The 19,701-nt window shown below is 42.6% G+C and overlaps 1 protein-coding gene across 2 annotated transcripts in view; it reads right to left on the bottom strand.

Moving 5' to 3' along the window:
- The window catches only part of LOC138292689 (cytochrome P450 2D15-like), a 334,715-nt gene that overhangs the window by 38,828 nt on the left and 276,186 nt on the right, over positions 1-19,701 (bottom strand). For both annotated transcript variants that reach the window (XM_069231409.1, XM_069231410.1), the window contains one exon: positions 12,962-13,149. In XM_069231409.1, coding sequence (XP_069087510.1) covers positions 12,962-13,149 — 188 coding nt within the window. The remainder of the gene's footprint in view (positions 1-12,961; positions 13,150-19,701) is intronic.

Genomic DNA, 19,701 nt, shown 5'->3' with positions numbered 1-19,701 from the left:
CAATGCTGATGCATCACCTGCTGCGAGTATCGAGGATACCGCATCACCGTCAATGCCGGCACATCACTGATGCTGCAAGGATCAGAAACACCGCATTGCAGACTGTGCGATGCATCACCTCCATTCCTGATGCATCCCTGAATTTCCACTGCTTGGAGTCAACACATCACTTGCATCTTTGGGATCGACAACAGTCACTCCTTTGCTCCTTGGATCTTGTCCTCGATGTTGATGCAACTCCGAACCAAAGTACTGTTTCAGGGGGCCAAGGCTGATCCCTGTATCTGACCTGCACTCCATCATGGTTGGCCTTACTATTCAGATTGGTTCCAGGCTAGTGTGGCCTGACAGCCCTGATTGGCGCTTTATGCTTCTAAGCACTACTACTAAGTTTGTTCTTTAAAACTTCATATCTCAACTTCTACTTATTGGATATTTGTCACTTGGGTCTTATTTTGTTAATTAAATTAAGCTCTAATTTTCTAACCAGGTTTGGTACCTTTTTTTATGTGGTGCTTCACTGTTTTACTGTTTGAAGTGTTGCACAAATAATTTACACATTGCCTCTTAAGTGAAGCCTAACTGCTCTGCACCGAGCTACCTGGGGGCGAGCGCAGGTTACTTGCGGGTGTGTCTGTGCTTACCCTGTCTAGGATTGAGGTTTCAGCTGGGAGAGAGTGTATACCTCTGTCAACTAGAAACCCAATTTCTAAAACAGAGTCATTTTGGAAACTCTTTTATGAAACAAATTCAGAATGTTAGTTTTAAGTATATGTTTCACATATCTATAACTGACAACAAGATGTAATTTCAGAGGAAACTAGAAAAAGACAGTCCAAATTCACCCAATAAATGCTCAAATCAAACAGAAAGAACAGGTCTAAAATAAGTTGAAACATGTCCAAAACATTAAAAACAATAACATCAAGCCAAAAAGCAGCCCTGCAAAGCTACATGAAACAGACTATATCCCATGAGACTGTGTAACACATAGAAAAGTAGTGTCATAAAAGGTGGAAGTATACTATGCTAACATTAAATGACAGAAAAACTGGTAAAGTCATGAATTTAATAGCACACAGACAGCAGTATGTGTTTACTAATAAAAGTATGTTTTTTAAGTTCATATTCACTTTTTTTTATAAAATTGAATAATTATTAGTATATATTATTGAAATGTTTAATAAAAATATGTTTCTTTTTATTTTCTCATCAGTTTTGCTACAGGTTCACATTTCTTCAAGATACTATGACTGCAAAGTTCTAGAAAAAGAAGAAAGGATAATATAGTTGTGAAAGACATGCTGCATTTATAACAGAGAAACATTTAGGTAAGAGAGCAGATTCAAAATTAAATCTTGTTGAGAGAAGTTGAGCATTCATAAAAAGTAGAAGGAAAACAAAAAGCAAGAAATAAAGTTGATCATGAGACAAAAAGTGAGAGTCAGATCATAAAAACATAAGACTAGACTAGGGAAATCAAAGAATTGCCAAAAGGACTAAACAAGAACAATAGTTAACTAGAAAGAAATTCTGACAGCTGTGCATTTTTTGGAATAGAGCAATAATTAAAATTATGAAATCAATGAAACAAGTGAAGAGGAGAATTACTAGACACAGAAAAAACAGTTTCTTGAAAATTGTGAAGAAAAGCTGATTGCACCAAAAATGAAGTTCTCATTCTAAACAGAATACAAACTTTAAATAAGATAGTGAGCTCATTAAATGAAATGCCAAATAAAGCAAAGCCTAACCAAGTCAAACGTGTGTGTCATATTTGAGGAAGGTTGAAAACATACTTCTTGTGCAGAATCTTGTTTTTAGGACCAGACGGAATTTGTTTCATGCTGGCATATTTTTTTGATTTTTGGTAATTTCACTTTACTCTTGTTATATGAAATTCCCAATGTTATGGTATTATGCTACATCGCTTAATGATGCATGCACTCTTCCTGGTAAAAGTTAACTTCAAATGCAAGATTCACAGTCAAATTTAATGTAAACTTATGGGAACAACATAAATGACACGGCACAAACAGCTGTTGTTGCCGGTGCTTTCAATTTTTTGCACAGTTTTTCTAGCAGGAAATGCATCTAAGCATCCACAGTGGGCGTAATGCATTATGTCCTACAATAAAGCACCAAACAGCAGTTTCGAATTTTGTGTAATTAAGCATAATTTCCCTTAATTTTGCTGATATGTTGCATAATTATTTAAAAGCAAATTATGCGCATTTCACCCACTTCTACTTTTTTTTATTATTGAGGAATGTTACTAACAGAAACATATTTTCGCTTTTGCCATTGATGCATGTGCTTATCAAGTGAAAGAAGGTACACCAGTGCCAGTGAAGAAAGAAGATATAGTTATGGATCAGGTTCTGCAAAGACATTCTGCTGCACCTGTGCATGATTGGCAGTGCAGCAATGTTTTCAACATAAGAGAATAGTCCATAGATAAATTGTGAATCTTCTTAAATAAGTACAGAAGAGGAAAAGTTAAGAAGAAACTTAGACATTTACAAAAGCTCAATCCATGAAGGGTTAGGAAACTTCCAAATTTGCCTGGACGTTCTTTGGCATGCCTTTCAAAAAAGGTGTTCAACAGTACTTTCCATCATATTCGAACGCTGCCAGTTCACCATAGTAAGAAGTTCAATCTACTGAGGAAGTTGAACTTTGTGAAAGTCCTGCTCTTCAACTATAGGAAATGAATAGTGCACTATTGCATGGGCCACATTCTAGTGGTACAAGAATATTACATGAAAATTCAAAGGAAATAATTTGGACCACAAAGAGGGAATTAAGAAAATGTGGTTGAAGTACAGGTGACCAATGAGACGTTCACTTCAGTGGATGTATAGGACCGTTTTTTGCAGAGGTTGCAGAATTCAGAGCAATCTCTGCAAAAATTCCAAATTAATTATTTGTATGTTGTCATTGTATAAACTACAAGGCACAGACTAGAAAGGTAGACACCAACATCAGGACTGAAGACGGAGATCAGTTACAGTGTGTTACTAAATAGTCGAGGGCTCTTTTTGATTTATGTGAAAACCACACTGTCTGCAAATACTGCCTTAGTAAATTGGATGATAATAACATGCATGCAAGAGGCATTCATACCAAATAAAGATTTCTATTATTCCTGCTGAACTCCAGCATTTGACTGTTTATGACTGCATTATCGTCCAAACTCTACATCATTTTCAAACTATAGCCACCTCTAAGTGAAATATTGAAAAACATGAAAGAAAAGTTAGTTGATTTTCCTCTCGAATTAAAGGAAATTATTGAAACTCTTGGTGTGGACCCAGAAACTGAAAAACCACTGGCTCTGTTAGTGAATAGACTGCCAATAAAAGAAAAGAAAAAACATAGTAAATAAGCCCTACAGCACATGAAAGCAGAAAATAAGCATTACAAATACATTGATTGCTATGAAAACATACGTTGAGTTGGTGCACAAGTTCCAATGTCAAAAGATAATGGTCAGTTTCTGAGGGTAGATTCTGATAAAGATGAAGATATCTTTGAGCATTTTAGTATAACGCCATTGCACACCAGAGATGGTATGGGTGATCATTTGGAGTTATATTAAAAGAGACAGGCAAACAGTGAGTTATTTTTGATTTATGGCAAAAAAAACTTTAGAAGCACATTGTTTTCCACATCTGTTCACCGATGATCATTGAGATCAACCAGATTGCATTCTGAAAATCCACATTTGAGACAGAACATTAAATATCCTATTCATCTGCTTGAAAGTGAACTAGCTGTTGTGTCCTATGCTGTGACACATTTTCTCATAGGAGCACAATTTCTTAATGTGAAAGTGAGAACTTTCTTAAAAAACGTTTGGCAACAATGAAATTCTTGACTGCAACTTGCATGTTAACATGCCACAAATGAGTACTGGTTTTATTGGCATGTAGAGTTAAAGGGCATGTTATGTAACTTAGGTGCTCCTACTTTGCTTTTAACTCTCAGTTGTGCAAAGTATTCTTGAAACAATCCTCCCAATTTTCTCAGGGAAGAAAACTCAAATATTTTTGTTGTCAGTTTCAAGACTTCTGATGCATTGTGGTCTATGCATCCAGGAAACCTGTGTAGGTATCCCTCTTAGTGTCCAGCAGGCCACTACAATGTGTGTACCTGAAACACTGCGGTCCGCTCCAACTTGATGGTGCATACAAATACATTTTAGTCGCTGTAGATTATTGTTCTAGATTCCTGTGGGTATGGCCAAAGCGGTCGGCTGATGCTCGAACTGTTATAAAAGGCTAGCTGATCTTTATCTGTACATATGCGGTTGCAGCATTCCACTTGGACCAGGGCCCTGCCTTTGCCTCTAAGGCATTCAGGGACATCATGGGGACGATGTGTGTTGAACTCCATTACTCCTCAACATACCAACCCGAGGGAAATTCTGTCGTGGAGAGGAGGAATCCTGATCCAAAGCAGTCCTTAACAGCTAGAGTATAAGGTCTGGCCGCAGTTGGCTACATCAGCTATATGGGGTCCAGAGAGCATTGAATAATCTGCCAAGACGGTCCTTGGGGGGGATGCACTTCTTATGAGGTTCTCTTTGGGATACCTATGTATGTCCCAGATCTTGATGGCCCTGGTTTGGTGGCAGCAGATACACCTTTTGACATAAATGAGCGTCTCAATGTTTTACAGGAGCTTCAGCAATTTCGTGATGATAAATCATCCACCAGTGCTGCCACCTTAGAAATAAGGGATTTACCAACGACTTCCACTGGCTGGATTCCTAAAGTCAGGGATCTGTTTCGTGAGAATATCGCTGTGAAGAAGGAATTTGGTCCACCCTACAGAGCACCAGTCCCAGTCCTGGGAGTACAAGGTACCAAAACTGTCATCTTACCACCGCTGCCTGGTCCCAAAGCAAACAGAATAATTTCCATTGATGACGTCAAACTTCACCATGTGGCTAATCCTGCACAACAGACCCAGAGGTCCCCTGGATAGTTCCCAGTCCCTTCTCACTACCCAACAGGACATACTTCTTCAAAGCAGACATAACAATATTTCTTCTGACTACACAAGCATGTCCAACATTGCTACAAATACCTCCTCAGCCATGGGGAGGGCCAGAAATGAGCTCTTGCTGATTCCAGTTACCACTTCAACGACAACACCTATCCAAGATTTGGCTGTTCTCTAATTCCAACACAACACAGACTGCCAACACCGTCTACTATGAGCCTCCACGTGAAGTGGGTCCATCCACTGTAATGCACCTGCTCCTACGTTTGCAGAGACTGCTTCTGGTTATTTCATCAACATTGATGACTTTTCTTCAGATTCATCCACTCCTGCAACTGAAGATGTTTCAAAGACACATAAGCTTATTTATGGCTTAAAAATAACTATTTATTTCACCCGTGGAACTATTTATGGTTCTGCTTGACATTTTTTTGCATTGTTTCTAAAGATTGGGTACGAGACTCTTTTCTTTTTGCTTATAAATGGTCATTATCTTCCTGAACGCTCCTCTGTTGAGCCTGTGGATGAAGTCTTAACTCCATATCATTCCTCACATAAGGTCCGAAGACACTTGTCCCTTGTGAACATTTCAGCTGCACCAATTGCTGATGGGATTGTGTGGGATAAAGTTCAATTTGATTTATACGGGCCTACTGAGATCATTCAAATTCCATATGTCTTCAAAATTTCTATGACTGATGTCATTATACCTGGTATTGTATCTGATGATTGGGATGTCCAGACAATTGATTCAATGTTAACTGAAATGAAGGACTATTCAGAACTAAAAAGTGATGATGTGTACACCAACACATAGAATTATGGGGAAATGTTCTGCTATAACAACTGGGGACATTACTACCTGCAGCGTACAACTAGACATAGATCAATATTTAACTATACACAGTGGGAACACTGTTCTACTCCACCTGTGGGGAGCCCAAAACATTATTCAAATTCACTTATTTTTCTGGGCATGGCACAAAAAAATGCAGAGTCATATTATTTCAAGTTTCCTCCTTCCAAAATTAGGAAAATGTTGCTAACTGACACAAAATTGATTTATTCAGACTAGTCTTCCTGTCTTCCAGTTGAAGGTTACGAATACTGGAAGAACACTATTGACTTAAAAAGTGTATGGGGAACACAAGAATGGCAAATACAGGGTAGGGAAGCTTCATTTAGAGTATGCCTTAATCCTGTGCAAATTATCTTTTTAAATGACACCATTCAGCAGACATCTTGTATGGGGTTAGCAAAAATGAAAGAAATGAATACGTCCAGGATTCCCACAACGGCAAAGTTTAATAATTGGCAATTATTCCTGAATGTCATTGAAGAAGAACTAAATGCAAAGGTTCAGACTGGTACCTATAACTCTTCACTTTCCAGTCCCGGTGGGTGGTTAATTTGGCCCATAGACACAAAATGGTGTCAGGCACGTTTTGTGAATTCCTTACCGGGTTTCAAGATTAGCCGGAAAGACCCTTGCTTTGTCTCGGGTCAACACAGGGGCATAGATACAACATACAGTGTGGGTAAACTGTGCCAACAATGGGTACAGAATAACATGTTAGCTGCAGTTAAGGAACATCTTAACACACTTTCTGAAAATGTAGACTTGCAGGACTTCTTGTTAGGTCCTAGAAAGCCACATTCTAAAAGATTCATCTAGGCCATATATATTAAGATCTGGAAGCTTTCTCAGATAGAAGCTGCTCTGCGTTTAGGGCAGATAGACAAGGAAAATTTAGAAAAAGCTTTAGCTATTGTCGATAACTGCATGAACACTCTGTCCAACAGGATTTGTTCCCTGACAAACATAGTGTCATCTGCAATAGACATCATTCAGACAGACATGTCCCTTTATATCATGGGCAAAGTCAGCTGCGTTCCATCATGCAGTTAGATTGGACATTACAGCATCTGAAAAATGGCCAAGTTCCATGGAAGTACATTAACAGTAGTGACTTGTTTGCTGCTTTTAATTTATCCGAGGAGCAACAGACGATGGCTAAAAGGGAAGCAAGTTTCACAATGCTTCACATGGAAAAGTTAGAGAAGATGCCTTTTACAGTTGCAGAGAGTCCGTCAAAAGTATGGCTCCTACATGGTATTATAAATCTGCCCATTTCCATTTTTTGTTTTTCGAAATGCCTGAAACATCTTGCAGTGGGCAGATACTAGCGGATAGAAGATAGCTATATTAAAGAAGAGTGGGAGTTGCCCTTTGAATGCAAGTGCCTGTGTGGCAAAACAGAGGTCTTTCTCAGCGGAAGCGAATGTGAGACTACTGTTAGTCATTCAATGATCTGCAAGCAGGTGTCCCTTCACGGCCTTTGCAATGCGGGGGTCGCAAACTTGGCCTTTTTTCTGAAGGGTGCTCCCATCCCTTTGATTCAACCAGCATTTCATGTACTTTCAAATGGAAGTTATGTGGTGCTGAGCGGCCAAAGCTGTTGTGGTATACCATCAGGAATTGCCTATGCAATTTCAGTCTGTAAGGTCGTTACGTGTTGCGGACATGTTTTATTCCCCCCACACGAGAGATAAAAGTATCAGAAATGTGGCCTCAGATTGATACTACTAATGTAAATTATGACAAGCTGAGCAGACAAAAGGCGCTAGTGTTTCAGAAAAAAATCTTGTTGACATCGGCTAGAGAGACATATGCTGTCCAGATAGCAAGATCATCAGCCGAGATACAATACCTATTAAATATGAACTTCCCCAAACACTTTGGATTGCTGGTATCCAGAATTTTCAACGCCTTGAGCACTACAAGGATTGTCCATTTCTTTAAGGCTGTTGCGTTTGGATTTGTGTCGATCTTCCAGACTGTCTTTGGAGTCATTCTCTCAGCCATCCATCCACTCTTTTCCAGTATTTCTGGTGGCTTTCCTATTATTCTGGCATTAATAGGCCGAATACTGCTGCTATCTCTTCTGATTCGCAGTGGTTGTATCTTTCCAGCTACACGAAGAAATGGAGCCACTACCACCAGCCCAGCTGTGCCGTGAACACATTGTTCAGGTCTTTAATGCTCCATTGCTGGAAGAGGTGGAGCGTGATTGGTCATTGCCATTCCGACCAGTCTTATGGTGCGTGCAGCCTGTCTTTCACTGCGTGTGGTGCCTCTTCGAACATTTGCCTCCTGTGTGCCTTGCTGTTACGCCATTGCATCCTGTGGACCAAGCACTGCTGATGTCCCCGATGATGGTTCATTCACAGTCGTGCCCCTTGAGACTCAGGCTGATTCGCAAAGCCACTTATGAGCCGCCCTTGGTGAACGATCTGGCTCTCTTTGGTGCTGTGGAGAGTGCCACTCCTGCAGGTGGACCTGCACAAGAGACTACTACGCACTACTGCTTCTTGGATCCGTCTGCCTATCCTGTCATCGATCTCACATCTGACGATGTGGCCTCTTTCCTGAGGTCCTTTCCGTTCAATGGCTTTGAAGATGCTCTTCACGATCATGACTACTGTTAAATAGATTTGATGATTGGCGTATCTTACCAAATCCAAAGTTTGCATTTATTGTCCTTATTTTGGCCTGCTGTGGTTGTCACGGTCATCATTATGTCTCTTTGTATGTTTTTAGCTATTAGTTTTTAATGTGTTTTCAGATAAGGTTTTAGCTAGTGTTTTTAATGGTTTTAGCTTGTTTTAGTCCAGAGCATTTTTTAGCTTGAATTCATTCACCTTCAATGGCGCCCTCCTAAGGTGTCATATTTCATACCGCAATGGGGAGGGTATAGTGAATCCTATCTTGTTCTAATGGGAAGCACAAATTAGCTTAGCCCTCTGGCTTGTAGACTTGTGCCCCCGTCACCCAGTGACTTTTAACCTACTTAGTTTGCTCTGTTTTAGCACATTTATTTAATTATATCTTACAAGATGGCTGCCTTGTTTCTAGTTAGGCCAATGTTTTAGTTTCATGTTATCCATGCCACTGCGCTAAGGCATCACTATTAAGCGACAAAGATAAACAAACTGTAGGTATGTATTCACATGAGGTACTTTCCCCCTTCACTCCTTCAAGGGAATTGTTTACATAAATTACCGTCCCAAGCATGTCTTGTTATCTATTGTTTGGGAACAAACCTACGTCAGGGGTCCAAGCAGATCTGTATAAATCCAGCTCACATAGACAGATAGTCAGAGGGATTCCGACCAGATGCCATCGCTGCTATCGATGCTGCATGTTGCCTTGACGCTGACCCAGTCTTCCTGTCCCTACAGAGTCTGAGCTAGAGACCTCATTCCAAAGTAACAAGGGTTGGGAGGCTTAGGGACATGGCATTGGCAGATTAGGCTTAACATACCGAGCACTCTTTAGATTAGAGATTAGGTTCACATAGGGTATTAGGGCATATTTCACATCTCATGTCATTTTATGTTATTGCAAGATGGTGGAGGGTCTTTGTACTAATGACTCTCGTCTTCGCAATTCTGTTTCTTGCATTGTTCATTATCCTTATCATTGCAACACATGCAATTTATCATAGATTGCAGTTTTGTTAATAAGAACATATTGAAAACTTTACTGCATCTCCTTCATTGCCTGTGTTTGATTATGACATGTTGTTAATGTAAGAAAGGGGTAATCTCCGTTTAACCATGACACTCCCTGAGGTGTCACACTCTTGAGTCCATGCTTAAGGCTGTCACAAATCACCTTTTACTGTTTGGGTTTTTGGTGAGGTGCTACTTGTGAGCTGGGAGGGTTGGTACGACAGTTGCAACTTGTTGTAGGACAGGTATAGTCACCTACAAACATAAGTACTGTCATCCTTAAACCAGCAGTCTTGCCCAGAGCAAGAGTCAAACTACGACAGTATAGACAACTTGGTACACTACTACTTGCCCAATGATACCCAGAAGTATAATTGGGTGAGAAAAACAGATTAGGGCCTGATTTAGAGTTTGACTGCCTGCTAACATGTCACAAACATGATGGATATCTGACCAGTTTACAAATGCAGTAGGATATAATTCATTTGTAATATGGCAGACAGGATAGCCATCTTCCAAGCCCTAAATGAGACCATAGGTTTTCACCACTCAATCACTGAAAAGCGTGCAAAAAATCAATTGACAGAAAAAAATACAAGAGACAACACAAAATTGAAAAAAATAAATAAATAGCAAGTATAATTTATTTCACCTTTTATGGCCTGGAATGTACATGCAAGAGGATATATGTGGCCAACAAGACCTATTCTATTAATAAACACAGTAAGGGCCATTAAACGGGATGTGATGTCTCCTATGGCAAGACACTTCAAGGCAAATTACTCCAGTAACAACAGAAATTCAATTTGTCAGAGTCCTGAAAAATGTCAGGGGTGATGATTTAGAACTTTTTTGCACACTTACACTAAAAAAAACCTTTTCTTGATATTGCGCAATGGATATGTTGTTGTTGAAAATTGGCTGCTCACTAAGGGCCTGATTTATACTTTTTTAGTGCCGCATTTGCGTCATTTTTTGACACAAAAGCGGTGCAAACTTACAAAATATAATTGCATTTTGTAAGTTTGCGCCACTTTTGCGTAAAAGAATTTCACAAATGCGACGCTAAAAAAGTATAAATCAGGCCCTTAGAATGTACATATGTAAATATAGATGTAGATTTGTTAATCAAATGTAAGCAGTTATTGTTAAGTAATGAGTTTGAGAAGCATAAAATATCTTGCAATATACATTAATGGGTGGGAGAAGTCAGTGAATTAGCCTACTTTAGTGCCATGAACTGATAGCAAACCTATTTTGAACTCAACAACTGTTTTTCGGAAAATGTATATCAGAAACTTGCAAAGATCAAGTAATTAAGAATATCTACTTAGCTAAAATTATTCACAGTATGTAGAGACAAAAGTGGTGCGATTTTTATGTTAAAGTAAAATTATTTGTTGGGAAACATGTGTACTGAAAAAGTCTCTCTGCCACAATCATGGATTCATAGTATTTTTTTATGTCAGCTATGCGAATTCTTAATGTGTTTTGAGAAAGTATCAATGCCTGTGTTGAGAAAGACCCTGCACTACGGAAATAATTCAACTATAGTGATTACTTAATACTAGATTATAGATGGTTTTAAACTGCAGGTAGAGTATAAGGGCCAGATGTATCAAAGGATTTTGCAATCGCAAACGGTGCGAATCGCAAAATTCCACCGTGTGCAAATGCAAATTCGCCTTGCATGATTTATGAAAGGAATTCGCAGTGCAATTTTAAGGAATCGTAAAAATAGAGATTCTTTAAAATTGCAACTCTGATTAGGGAATCACAATTTGCGATTCCCTAAACATGTAATCGCAAATAGGGAATACCTATTTGTGATTACCTTTTCACATGTATCATGCATTTCCTAAATGCGAATTTGGCATTCAGGAAATGCAATTACCACAAATTCAAGTTTGGTGGTAAGCATGTGCAATTTTTTAAAATGCATTTTTAAAAATGACATGTAGCGCACTCATGCCCCTTGGGTATGTGTGCGCTTTACATGTCCACAAATATTTTTTTGGGGTGCATCAAAGGGGGCCTTAGACCCCCAGCACCCTGGGGTTTGCACGACCTAATTTGCGAGGTCATGCAAAACCATTCGCACCAGCCCATAGGGATGAATGGAGTCCCATTCCCTAATTGCGATTCAGTAATAGCGACTGCAACATATAAGAAATTGCTATTACCAAATCGCAATTTTCATACATCCCATTTTGCATTTCTTAAATAGCGATTTCTTAAAAATCGCTATTTAGGAAATGCAAACCGGGATGATGATACATCTGGCCCTAAGCGTTTTCTTTATGTGAATGAATTGTCAGGAAAAAATAAATGTATCTATATACCAAGAGACGTATTGTCTCTTGCCATCCTCACGGACAGTACTCCCCAAAAGGGACTAAAAGAGAGACTGAGGGGATTAGTGAGAAGGTTTATCACATTAGTTCTACATCTCACACACCCAGGAATTGTACACAAAGGTTTGAAAAGGGAGGTTTACAACCGCAGGTGTGACAGTGGTAAACATTAGTGTTGATTCCAGTGAAAATGTTGCCACAATTAGAGGCATCTGTCAAGGCAGGTGCTCCTCTACCAAAATAGCAGCTGCTATTAAAGGGAAAGCTGCCTGGAGAGGGAAAACTCCATCATTCACAGTAGGTAGAAGACATCTAACTCAGTTCTGACGCACATTTATAAAAGGCTGCATACAATGTCGGACAATGTAGGTATGTTTCCCAGACACAATACAATTTTTTTTGCAAAAGTCTACCACTATTTCCACGGCAGTCACTGCCACTCGTCACTCACTTTGTTGTAGCAGATATTACATTACAGATGAGGCAACTGTACTTGCTCCAGCTTTGTCAGAGATAGTAGTGCACCAAGTTGAACATGATGGAAGGAAAAAAATTACTTTGCCACTAGTTCTTCACCTAGCTCAGAAAGGGTTGGTTGTGGCAGTAGAGGTGTTGAGGGTGGCCACGTTATTTTATAATAGAGGACTACCATCTGTCCTTCATCAGGGCTCGTGTATTTTAGTAAGGCACACAATGTCGATTTTTTTCCATATCCAGTGGAAGCCCTTTGGATTCATGTTTTGTCACTGATGTAGTATTTGGAAGGGATAATTTATTGACATTGTTTAGAGCATCTATATGTCTTGAACATAAGCAGCTGTAGAGGATGAAGTAAATAAGTAGTAGGTAATTCTGATTTCATTTGAGCTTCAAATACAGAGAATGGTACACACAAGATCATTTAACAATGGCACTGGTGTATTGTTGTGCATCCTGCTAATGAGCAACAATGACTGTCAATCGTCAACCTTAGCTTTTGATCTATCATGAAAATGGTTGGCTGTCCTTGAAGGGGAGTATCTGAATAGGACTGTACTCTCTTAAGAGGAGATTTTAGATCTTAAATTTACAACTGGAATTACCTTCGGTATGAAGAAGCCATTGACATCTGTGTCCCTTGATGTCTTGTGAGGTACACCAAGGGGGATAATATCACTATAACGCTGAATTTCATGGACCACAGCATTGGTGTATGGCATGTTAGCACGGTCATCCATGGTAGGGTTCCTCTCTCTTCCGATCACCTGATCGATTTCTTCCTGGACTCTGACTAGACATAGAGGGAGCAGTAAGTGAAATAGGTATCACCTTCAGTTGTTATGTACAAAGTATTATAGCAAACCTACATGACTTTGAATAGAATTCTTGACAGCATTCAATGTGCCCTCATTACGGCTTCAACAGTCTTTTCTCAAGACCGCCGAAGCCCCTGCAGCCAGCATTCCACCAGTGCTGGCGGTATGCTGGCCGCCCTATTAGGAGTTTTCTGCTGGGCCAGCGGGCGAAAACAGCGTTTCCGCCCACTGGCCCATCGGATAACTCACCATAACATCGACGCCAGCTTGTAACTGAGCCAGCGACAACGTTGTGGTGCATTGGGAGCGACAGCACCCTTCACGTATTTCACTGCCCGTGATTTGGACAGTGAAATGCGCAATGGGGCTGTCCATGGGGGCCCCTGCACTGCCCATGCCAAGTGCATGGGCTGTGCAGGGGCCCCCATTGGGCCCACAATGCCCCCTTTCCACCAGCTTTTGCATGGCGGTTGGACCGCCATGCAAAGGCTGGTGGAAAGGGAACTCATAATCCCCAGGGCAGCGCTGCCCTGGCAGATTGCGACCGCAGTGACCGCCAGGCTGTCGACAGGCACCAACCTGGCGGTCGGACCGTGGCCCATCTCCCACGGTCATAATAGGGCGATCGGACCCCCCTGTCTGCGGCATCCGACCGCCATCGCGAGTGTGGCGATCTTGAGACCGCCGCACTCGTTCTGAGGGCCTAAGTGTGAGATGTAACCTGCTGAGCCACAGTATTCTGAATATTGTAGGTGTTATTTATATTTTAAAGAAATACTGCTTTAGCTGTTGCCTTGCTGGTGACTAGATTTTACCCTACACAATCCTGGTGCTATCAGAATGCATGTGTGCAGAAATTCCCATTGAAGATTGTATTTTTTTGAGATAATGGAAGCATACTGTGGAGCGTCAAAATGCTCGAGCTTACAGCTGCACCCATGTGTTGGACTAAACCCATGATCCCTCAGCATGTTGAAAGAAGTGTTGTTTGGTGCAATTTGATTCTACACAGTTGCACTGAATAATAGTCCTGCTCATTTTTGGCTTTCCAGTATTGGTGGGTGAGATTATGTGTTGAATTTTATTAGTGAACTGAGCTAAGGCATCAGAAACACTGTACTAGAGAGCTGGAAATCTTCAGCTGATGTCAAAGAAAAGAGAAATAGGTCAGGATCACTGTAACAGAGGCACACTCAGGAGGAAGAACATGCTGTTTAACATAACACCGAACACACTCTGAATTGAAATGAGCTTTCATTTATGTGTAAGCTACAGATTCTTCTGCATCCAATCATTTAACCCACTGCTGGACATTAAAGAACAAATCACAGCACTGTTGGGTGAAGTACATCGAGAAGTCTGCTATTCCAAGTCATACGACAATAACCTATAGCTCTTGCTGGCCAGTGTGCCGAGTGACGAACAGATCTGCTTGGGTATAACTGGGGACATTAAAGAGAAAGTTCTAAATGTTAATTATGGCATGTATCCGAAGAGTAAAGGCTTCCCAGAGGTAATTTGGTGGAATTCAGCAGTGAAAAGTGTAAATAAATGCTGGAGGAGTTTGAGTGCAGAAACAACTGCACTGCACGTTTGAGCTGTGCTCACAATTCCCCATATCCTCAACTGTAAGAAAGAATGCACAATTGTGCTTAATCTGTTGGGGTTGTAAAAAGGTCCTACTCTACTTGTGTGCCTGCCGCAGAAACCCCTAACTTGGGAGTTAACCTGCAGGTGGATGAGAGTGAACTCTCCTCCGGTAAAATGAAAGCAGGAAGGATGCCCCGTGCAATAAAGCATCTCTGTAATAAGCAGAACATGGACCAATTAAGAAAAGCAAATAACTTGTTTGCTTTCAGGTAGAGAAGAAGTGGAGAGCGGCATGGGCCCTCGGTTTGCAAGTAAGCAAAAGAGTGACAAAAAGGGAAGTACAGCTACTCGAAAAGGTCAAACCTTTGGTCTGATTTAGGCATTTGACACTACAGCTCAGTTCAGAACAAATGATTTGCCTCCATTTTTACCGTCAGAGGGGTAATGGATTAAGCATTTTTTTCAACATGTTTTTTTGGCAATTGATGTTCCTTCTTGAAGACTCACAAATGTTCCTTATTATGACACTATGCCTAAGTCAAATTATCTGAATCTGCCAATAAGAAAGTAGAATAAGTGCAGTGGGTAGAATATTCAACTCCTTTCCTTGTTACCTTAGTAAACACTTCCAGCCTTAGATTAGGGAGAATTATCTAGGCAAAGGTACAAATATGGCTGAAAAGTAAACTACTTGGCCTCAACATAACTACTTCAGTAAATCATGTGGGAATTCTCAGGAGGGCTATTATTATATATCAAATAGTCTGCTTGCATTTTTGCATACCTGTGGTTACACGATTATCACTTTAAAGTTACAAATTTGGGTTTGCCAATGCTTGTTATAATTAATTTGAAGATTCTAGACCCAGACTCAACATTTGATTGTTTTCGACACTGGTTTAGCATGGAAAGGTTGTGTTAACCTGTTGACCGCCACAGACGTAATGGTTACGTCCGTGGCTGTGCCTCTCAGGAGCCACGGATGTAACCATTACGTCCAGGTACCGGCCCTCGAGGGAAGCGCTAGCACTCCCCCAGAGGGCCGCCCCTCCACCCCCTCAGGACAGTGCTGGAAGGGGAATCGCTTCCCCTTCCACCCGACCCCCCCAGTGGCGTCTGATGATGTCAGCACCTCAGTCAACAACGGCAATGCAGCAGGGTCCAGTAAGGAAACCACCAAGAGTCCCTCCTCCACCAGGATCCTCTTCTGGGCATCCATTCTGGGGCAGGCCGACAAAATTGCATTCTGTGCAGGTAAAATCGGCACCCTGTGCACCCCTCTAGCCCCCTCCTTCTAAATTGCCTCCTTCTCACTGTCCGCCCACTTGGTCAGCGCTTTCCATCTATACAAGTTGGGGCCTCCAGCAGACTTCCAGCTCATCGTCAATTGCCTACAGGCGAGAATAAGTGGCAGGCCTTCAAACCTGTCTGTCACCGTTCAGGCAGCACTACTACTATGAAAGTCTAGGAAGCACAACTGTGAAGAACATTCAAAGACTATGGGGGTCATTATGAACCCCAGTGGTTCAGCCCGCCATGCCGGAGGCGGGTGAAAAGCCCTCCACTGGCATGGTGGGCTGAACCGCCATATAATGTACACATGGAGGGCCAACATAGGTTGCCCTCCTCCACCGCCAGGCTGCCTGTCGGTGGTGGAAGGAATCATCATCCGACAGGGCAGTGCTGCTGCCCCTTGGATATTGATCCCTTTTCCACCAGCCTTTCCCTGGCGGGTTCCCCTGCCAGGGAAAGGCTGGCGGAAGCGGTGCTCCGGAACCCCCCCTGGAGGCAGTGCAGGGGCCCCTGTGCAGTGCCCCATTGCGCAGGTCACTGCCCGATTTAGTGGCAGTGATCTGCGCGACAGGTGCAGCTGCACCCGCCGCACAGAGGCATTGACGGCGGCTCCATGTCCCGGCCAGGCATTCTGCTGGGCCGGCGGCCGGAAACAATGTTTCCACCCGCCGGACCAGCAGAATGTTCATTATGCGCCGGCAGGGTCCCAGGGAGGCTGCCAGTCAGTTAAATGACTGCTAGCCTGAACACAGCGGTAAACACCGCCGTGTTCATAATGAGGGCCTATGTTTGTGGTCTTATGGATAACTTGCAGGGCAGTGTCCCAATTTGGAGCCAGCTTTGGGCAGGCCCAGACCACATGATAAAAACTTGTGTCATTTACGCTGCATCAGGGGCAAACCGATGAAGCCCTAGAGAACATGCCATGGATGTGACAAGGGGTGAGGTACACCCAGTGCAACAAATAAAACTGGATCAATTTAAACATAGAATTACAAGATACCTTGGGGGTGTAGGCCAAAATCTTCTTCCAAGCTGAGTCATCAAACGATTGCCCCAAATCCACCATCCAAAGCTGGTGCAACTGAGACAGATTTACCTGTGCCCCCTTCAGCAGGGCCCTATTGAGAAGTGTAATAGCCCTTGTACTACCCTTTATGAGAAACAGATAGCAAAGGCACTCATGTTCCGGGGAATCCGCTGATCCTAGCCCTCACCATGCACAAATCTTACCCAGAAGGGACCCATGGTGTAAAAGGCCCTCATTATGACATTGGTGGTATAAACCACCTACCGCTGCGGTGACGGCCGCCAAAAGACCATCACCGTGGCTACCATCCATCTGCCAGATTATGACCACAGTCGGACCTCCGCCATCCCAGTAGACCGCTGCCAGCCGTATCATGACCTGTGATACAGCCTGGTGGTGTTCTGCTGGCAGTAGCAGCGCCCGCCCCATTCCCTGACGGAAGACCACCTGGATGAAGTTAAGTTGGGCTTCTGACAGGGGAGGGGGATGGGGGGTGTTGTGTGTGTGTGTGTGTGTGTGTGGGGTTGTGTGCATGAATGCGTCTGTGTGTGTAGTGTTGTTTGCATGGGTGTATGCATGTGTGTGAATGCATGTAAGAATGGAAATGTGAATGTGTGTCTGCATGTCAGTGTGAATGTGTGTACGGATGTGTGCGAGCATGACTGGATGTATGCGTGTATGAATGTGTGTATGCTACTGTGAGTGTATGCGCAGTGCGTTTCTACAGGTGTGTGCGTGTATGGGGGTGGGAGATCGGAAGGAGGGGAGCATGGATGGAAGGGGGAAGTCTGAGGGGTGTCTGGGAAGTGTTTGGGGGATTGGGTGAACCTCCTACCAGTGACAGGGAAAGAACTCCCTGTCACTGGTAGGGCCTACTGCCATGGTTTTCGTGGCGTTGCTAACGCCACGAAAACCATGACGATAGGCTGGCTCATAATGTCGCCGGTGGTACTATAGTGCCGCTGGGCTGGAGATTGATATCTCCGGCCCGGCGGCTGCTACCGCCATGGCGGTTTGAGTGGAGAAGTGGCGGGACGGCTGCAGCCAACCCGCCATTCTCATAATGTGGCAGTATGTACAGCCAGCCAGTTGGTGGTACTACTGCCACATTACCACTCACCGCCGGGGTCATAATAACCGCAAAAGTGTCCAAGTGGGACACCATACTTCTCTCTCAGATCCAGAAAGGTACTAGCTTCTCCACCTGTGAACAAATTACCCACAATAGAAAGCCCTGCCTCAGTCCACAACTGCAGACCACTCCAGTCATGTGGATGCTGCCAGTTCTGAGCAATCATCAGGGAGAGTTCGTAGGTGTATGAACCCTGGTGTGCGTCCGCTACTGTTCCCTCACCCTAACACATGTTGCCATCCTAACTAACACATTCTTGCTGAATGCCACCACAGTAGGGATAGATTTCAGCAGGATCTGGGTCAAAAGAGCCCAGGAAGGCAGCTCACACTCCCCATGACCTATAGCACCCCAGGTAATCAATCGCCCCCAAGCCACCCACTGTAACTGGGAGGACAGGTAGTAAAGCTCAAAGTCCAGAGCAGTCATCCCCATCATCCACTGGTAGTCACAATTTCTGCAAGGCCACTCAACACCTCAAAGATCCCCAACATAATGTAAGAAGAATGTTACCCAATTCCCTAAAATGATCTAGGAAGTTCCACTGGTAAGGCTGCGAAACAAGTAAAGAAGTTGTGGCAAATTCACCATCTTAGAAATGGCTATCCAGCCACTGGGGGAAATGGGGAGGGTACTCCATAATGCGACTGATTGACACAGAGCAGAAATAGCCAGGGCAAAGTTACCTTCGAAAAGCCAATCAGCACTGCCTGAGCAGCCACAGAAGCCCGAGACCCTACAATGCAGGTCGCAGAGAGTAGGTGCAAGACTTATGCAAATTAACATTAATACCCAACATCTCCCTAAATGCCAAAAGGGCCACAATCAACCCTTTCAAGTCAGAAGTCTTGTAGCGCATATACAACATGTCATCAGCATCTAATAAAATAAAGACATTCTTCCGTGATCTGAAGACCACCATAGTACCAACCCTGCCATACAGAAAGTGCAAATGACTCCGTAACGAAGGCAAACAACAGGGGGGACAATGAGCATTCCTGTCTGGTGCCCCTCAACCATACAGGTGTCCGATATAATCAACCCAGTTCTGACCCTCATCACCAGTAAATAATAAACAACCTGGGCCACTTAACAAATGCATACCCGAACACCATTCCAAGTAAAGTGGAATACAGAAACTCCCAAAGGAGGGAATTAAACACCTTTCTAATGTTGACAGAGAATACTAGCAAATCCTGTGGGAGTCGCTCTTGCATGTCTAAGATATAAATCAACTGGATTATATTAGGCAAGGTGCTACACAAAGGGATGAACCCTGTTCGATCAATGTGTATCAGTTCACTAAGACAGGGCAAGATCTCATTTGCCAGGATTTTACTCAGGATTTTATAATCCACATTAAGCATAGGGAGGGGGCAATAGGAATCAGCTAGCACAGAGTCTTTGTCCTTCTTCGGTAAGAATACAATAGTGGCCTCTTGCAAAGAAGGCGGGATCAGTCCCTGTGTCTTATCCCCATTA

This window comes from Pleurodeles waltl, chromosome 4_2 (assembly GCF_031143425.1).
Source record: "Pleurodeles waltl isolate 20211129_DDA chromosome 4_2, aPleWal1.hap1.20221129, whole genome shotgun sequence".
Classification (NCBI taxonomy): Eukaryota; Metazoa; Chordata; class Amphibia; order Caudata; family Salamandridae; genus Pleurodeles; species Pleurodeles waltl.
Note: the sequence above shows the minus strand (reverse complement) of the source record. Positions and strands in the feature narration are given on the sequence as shown.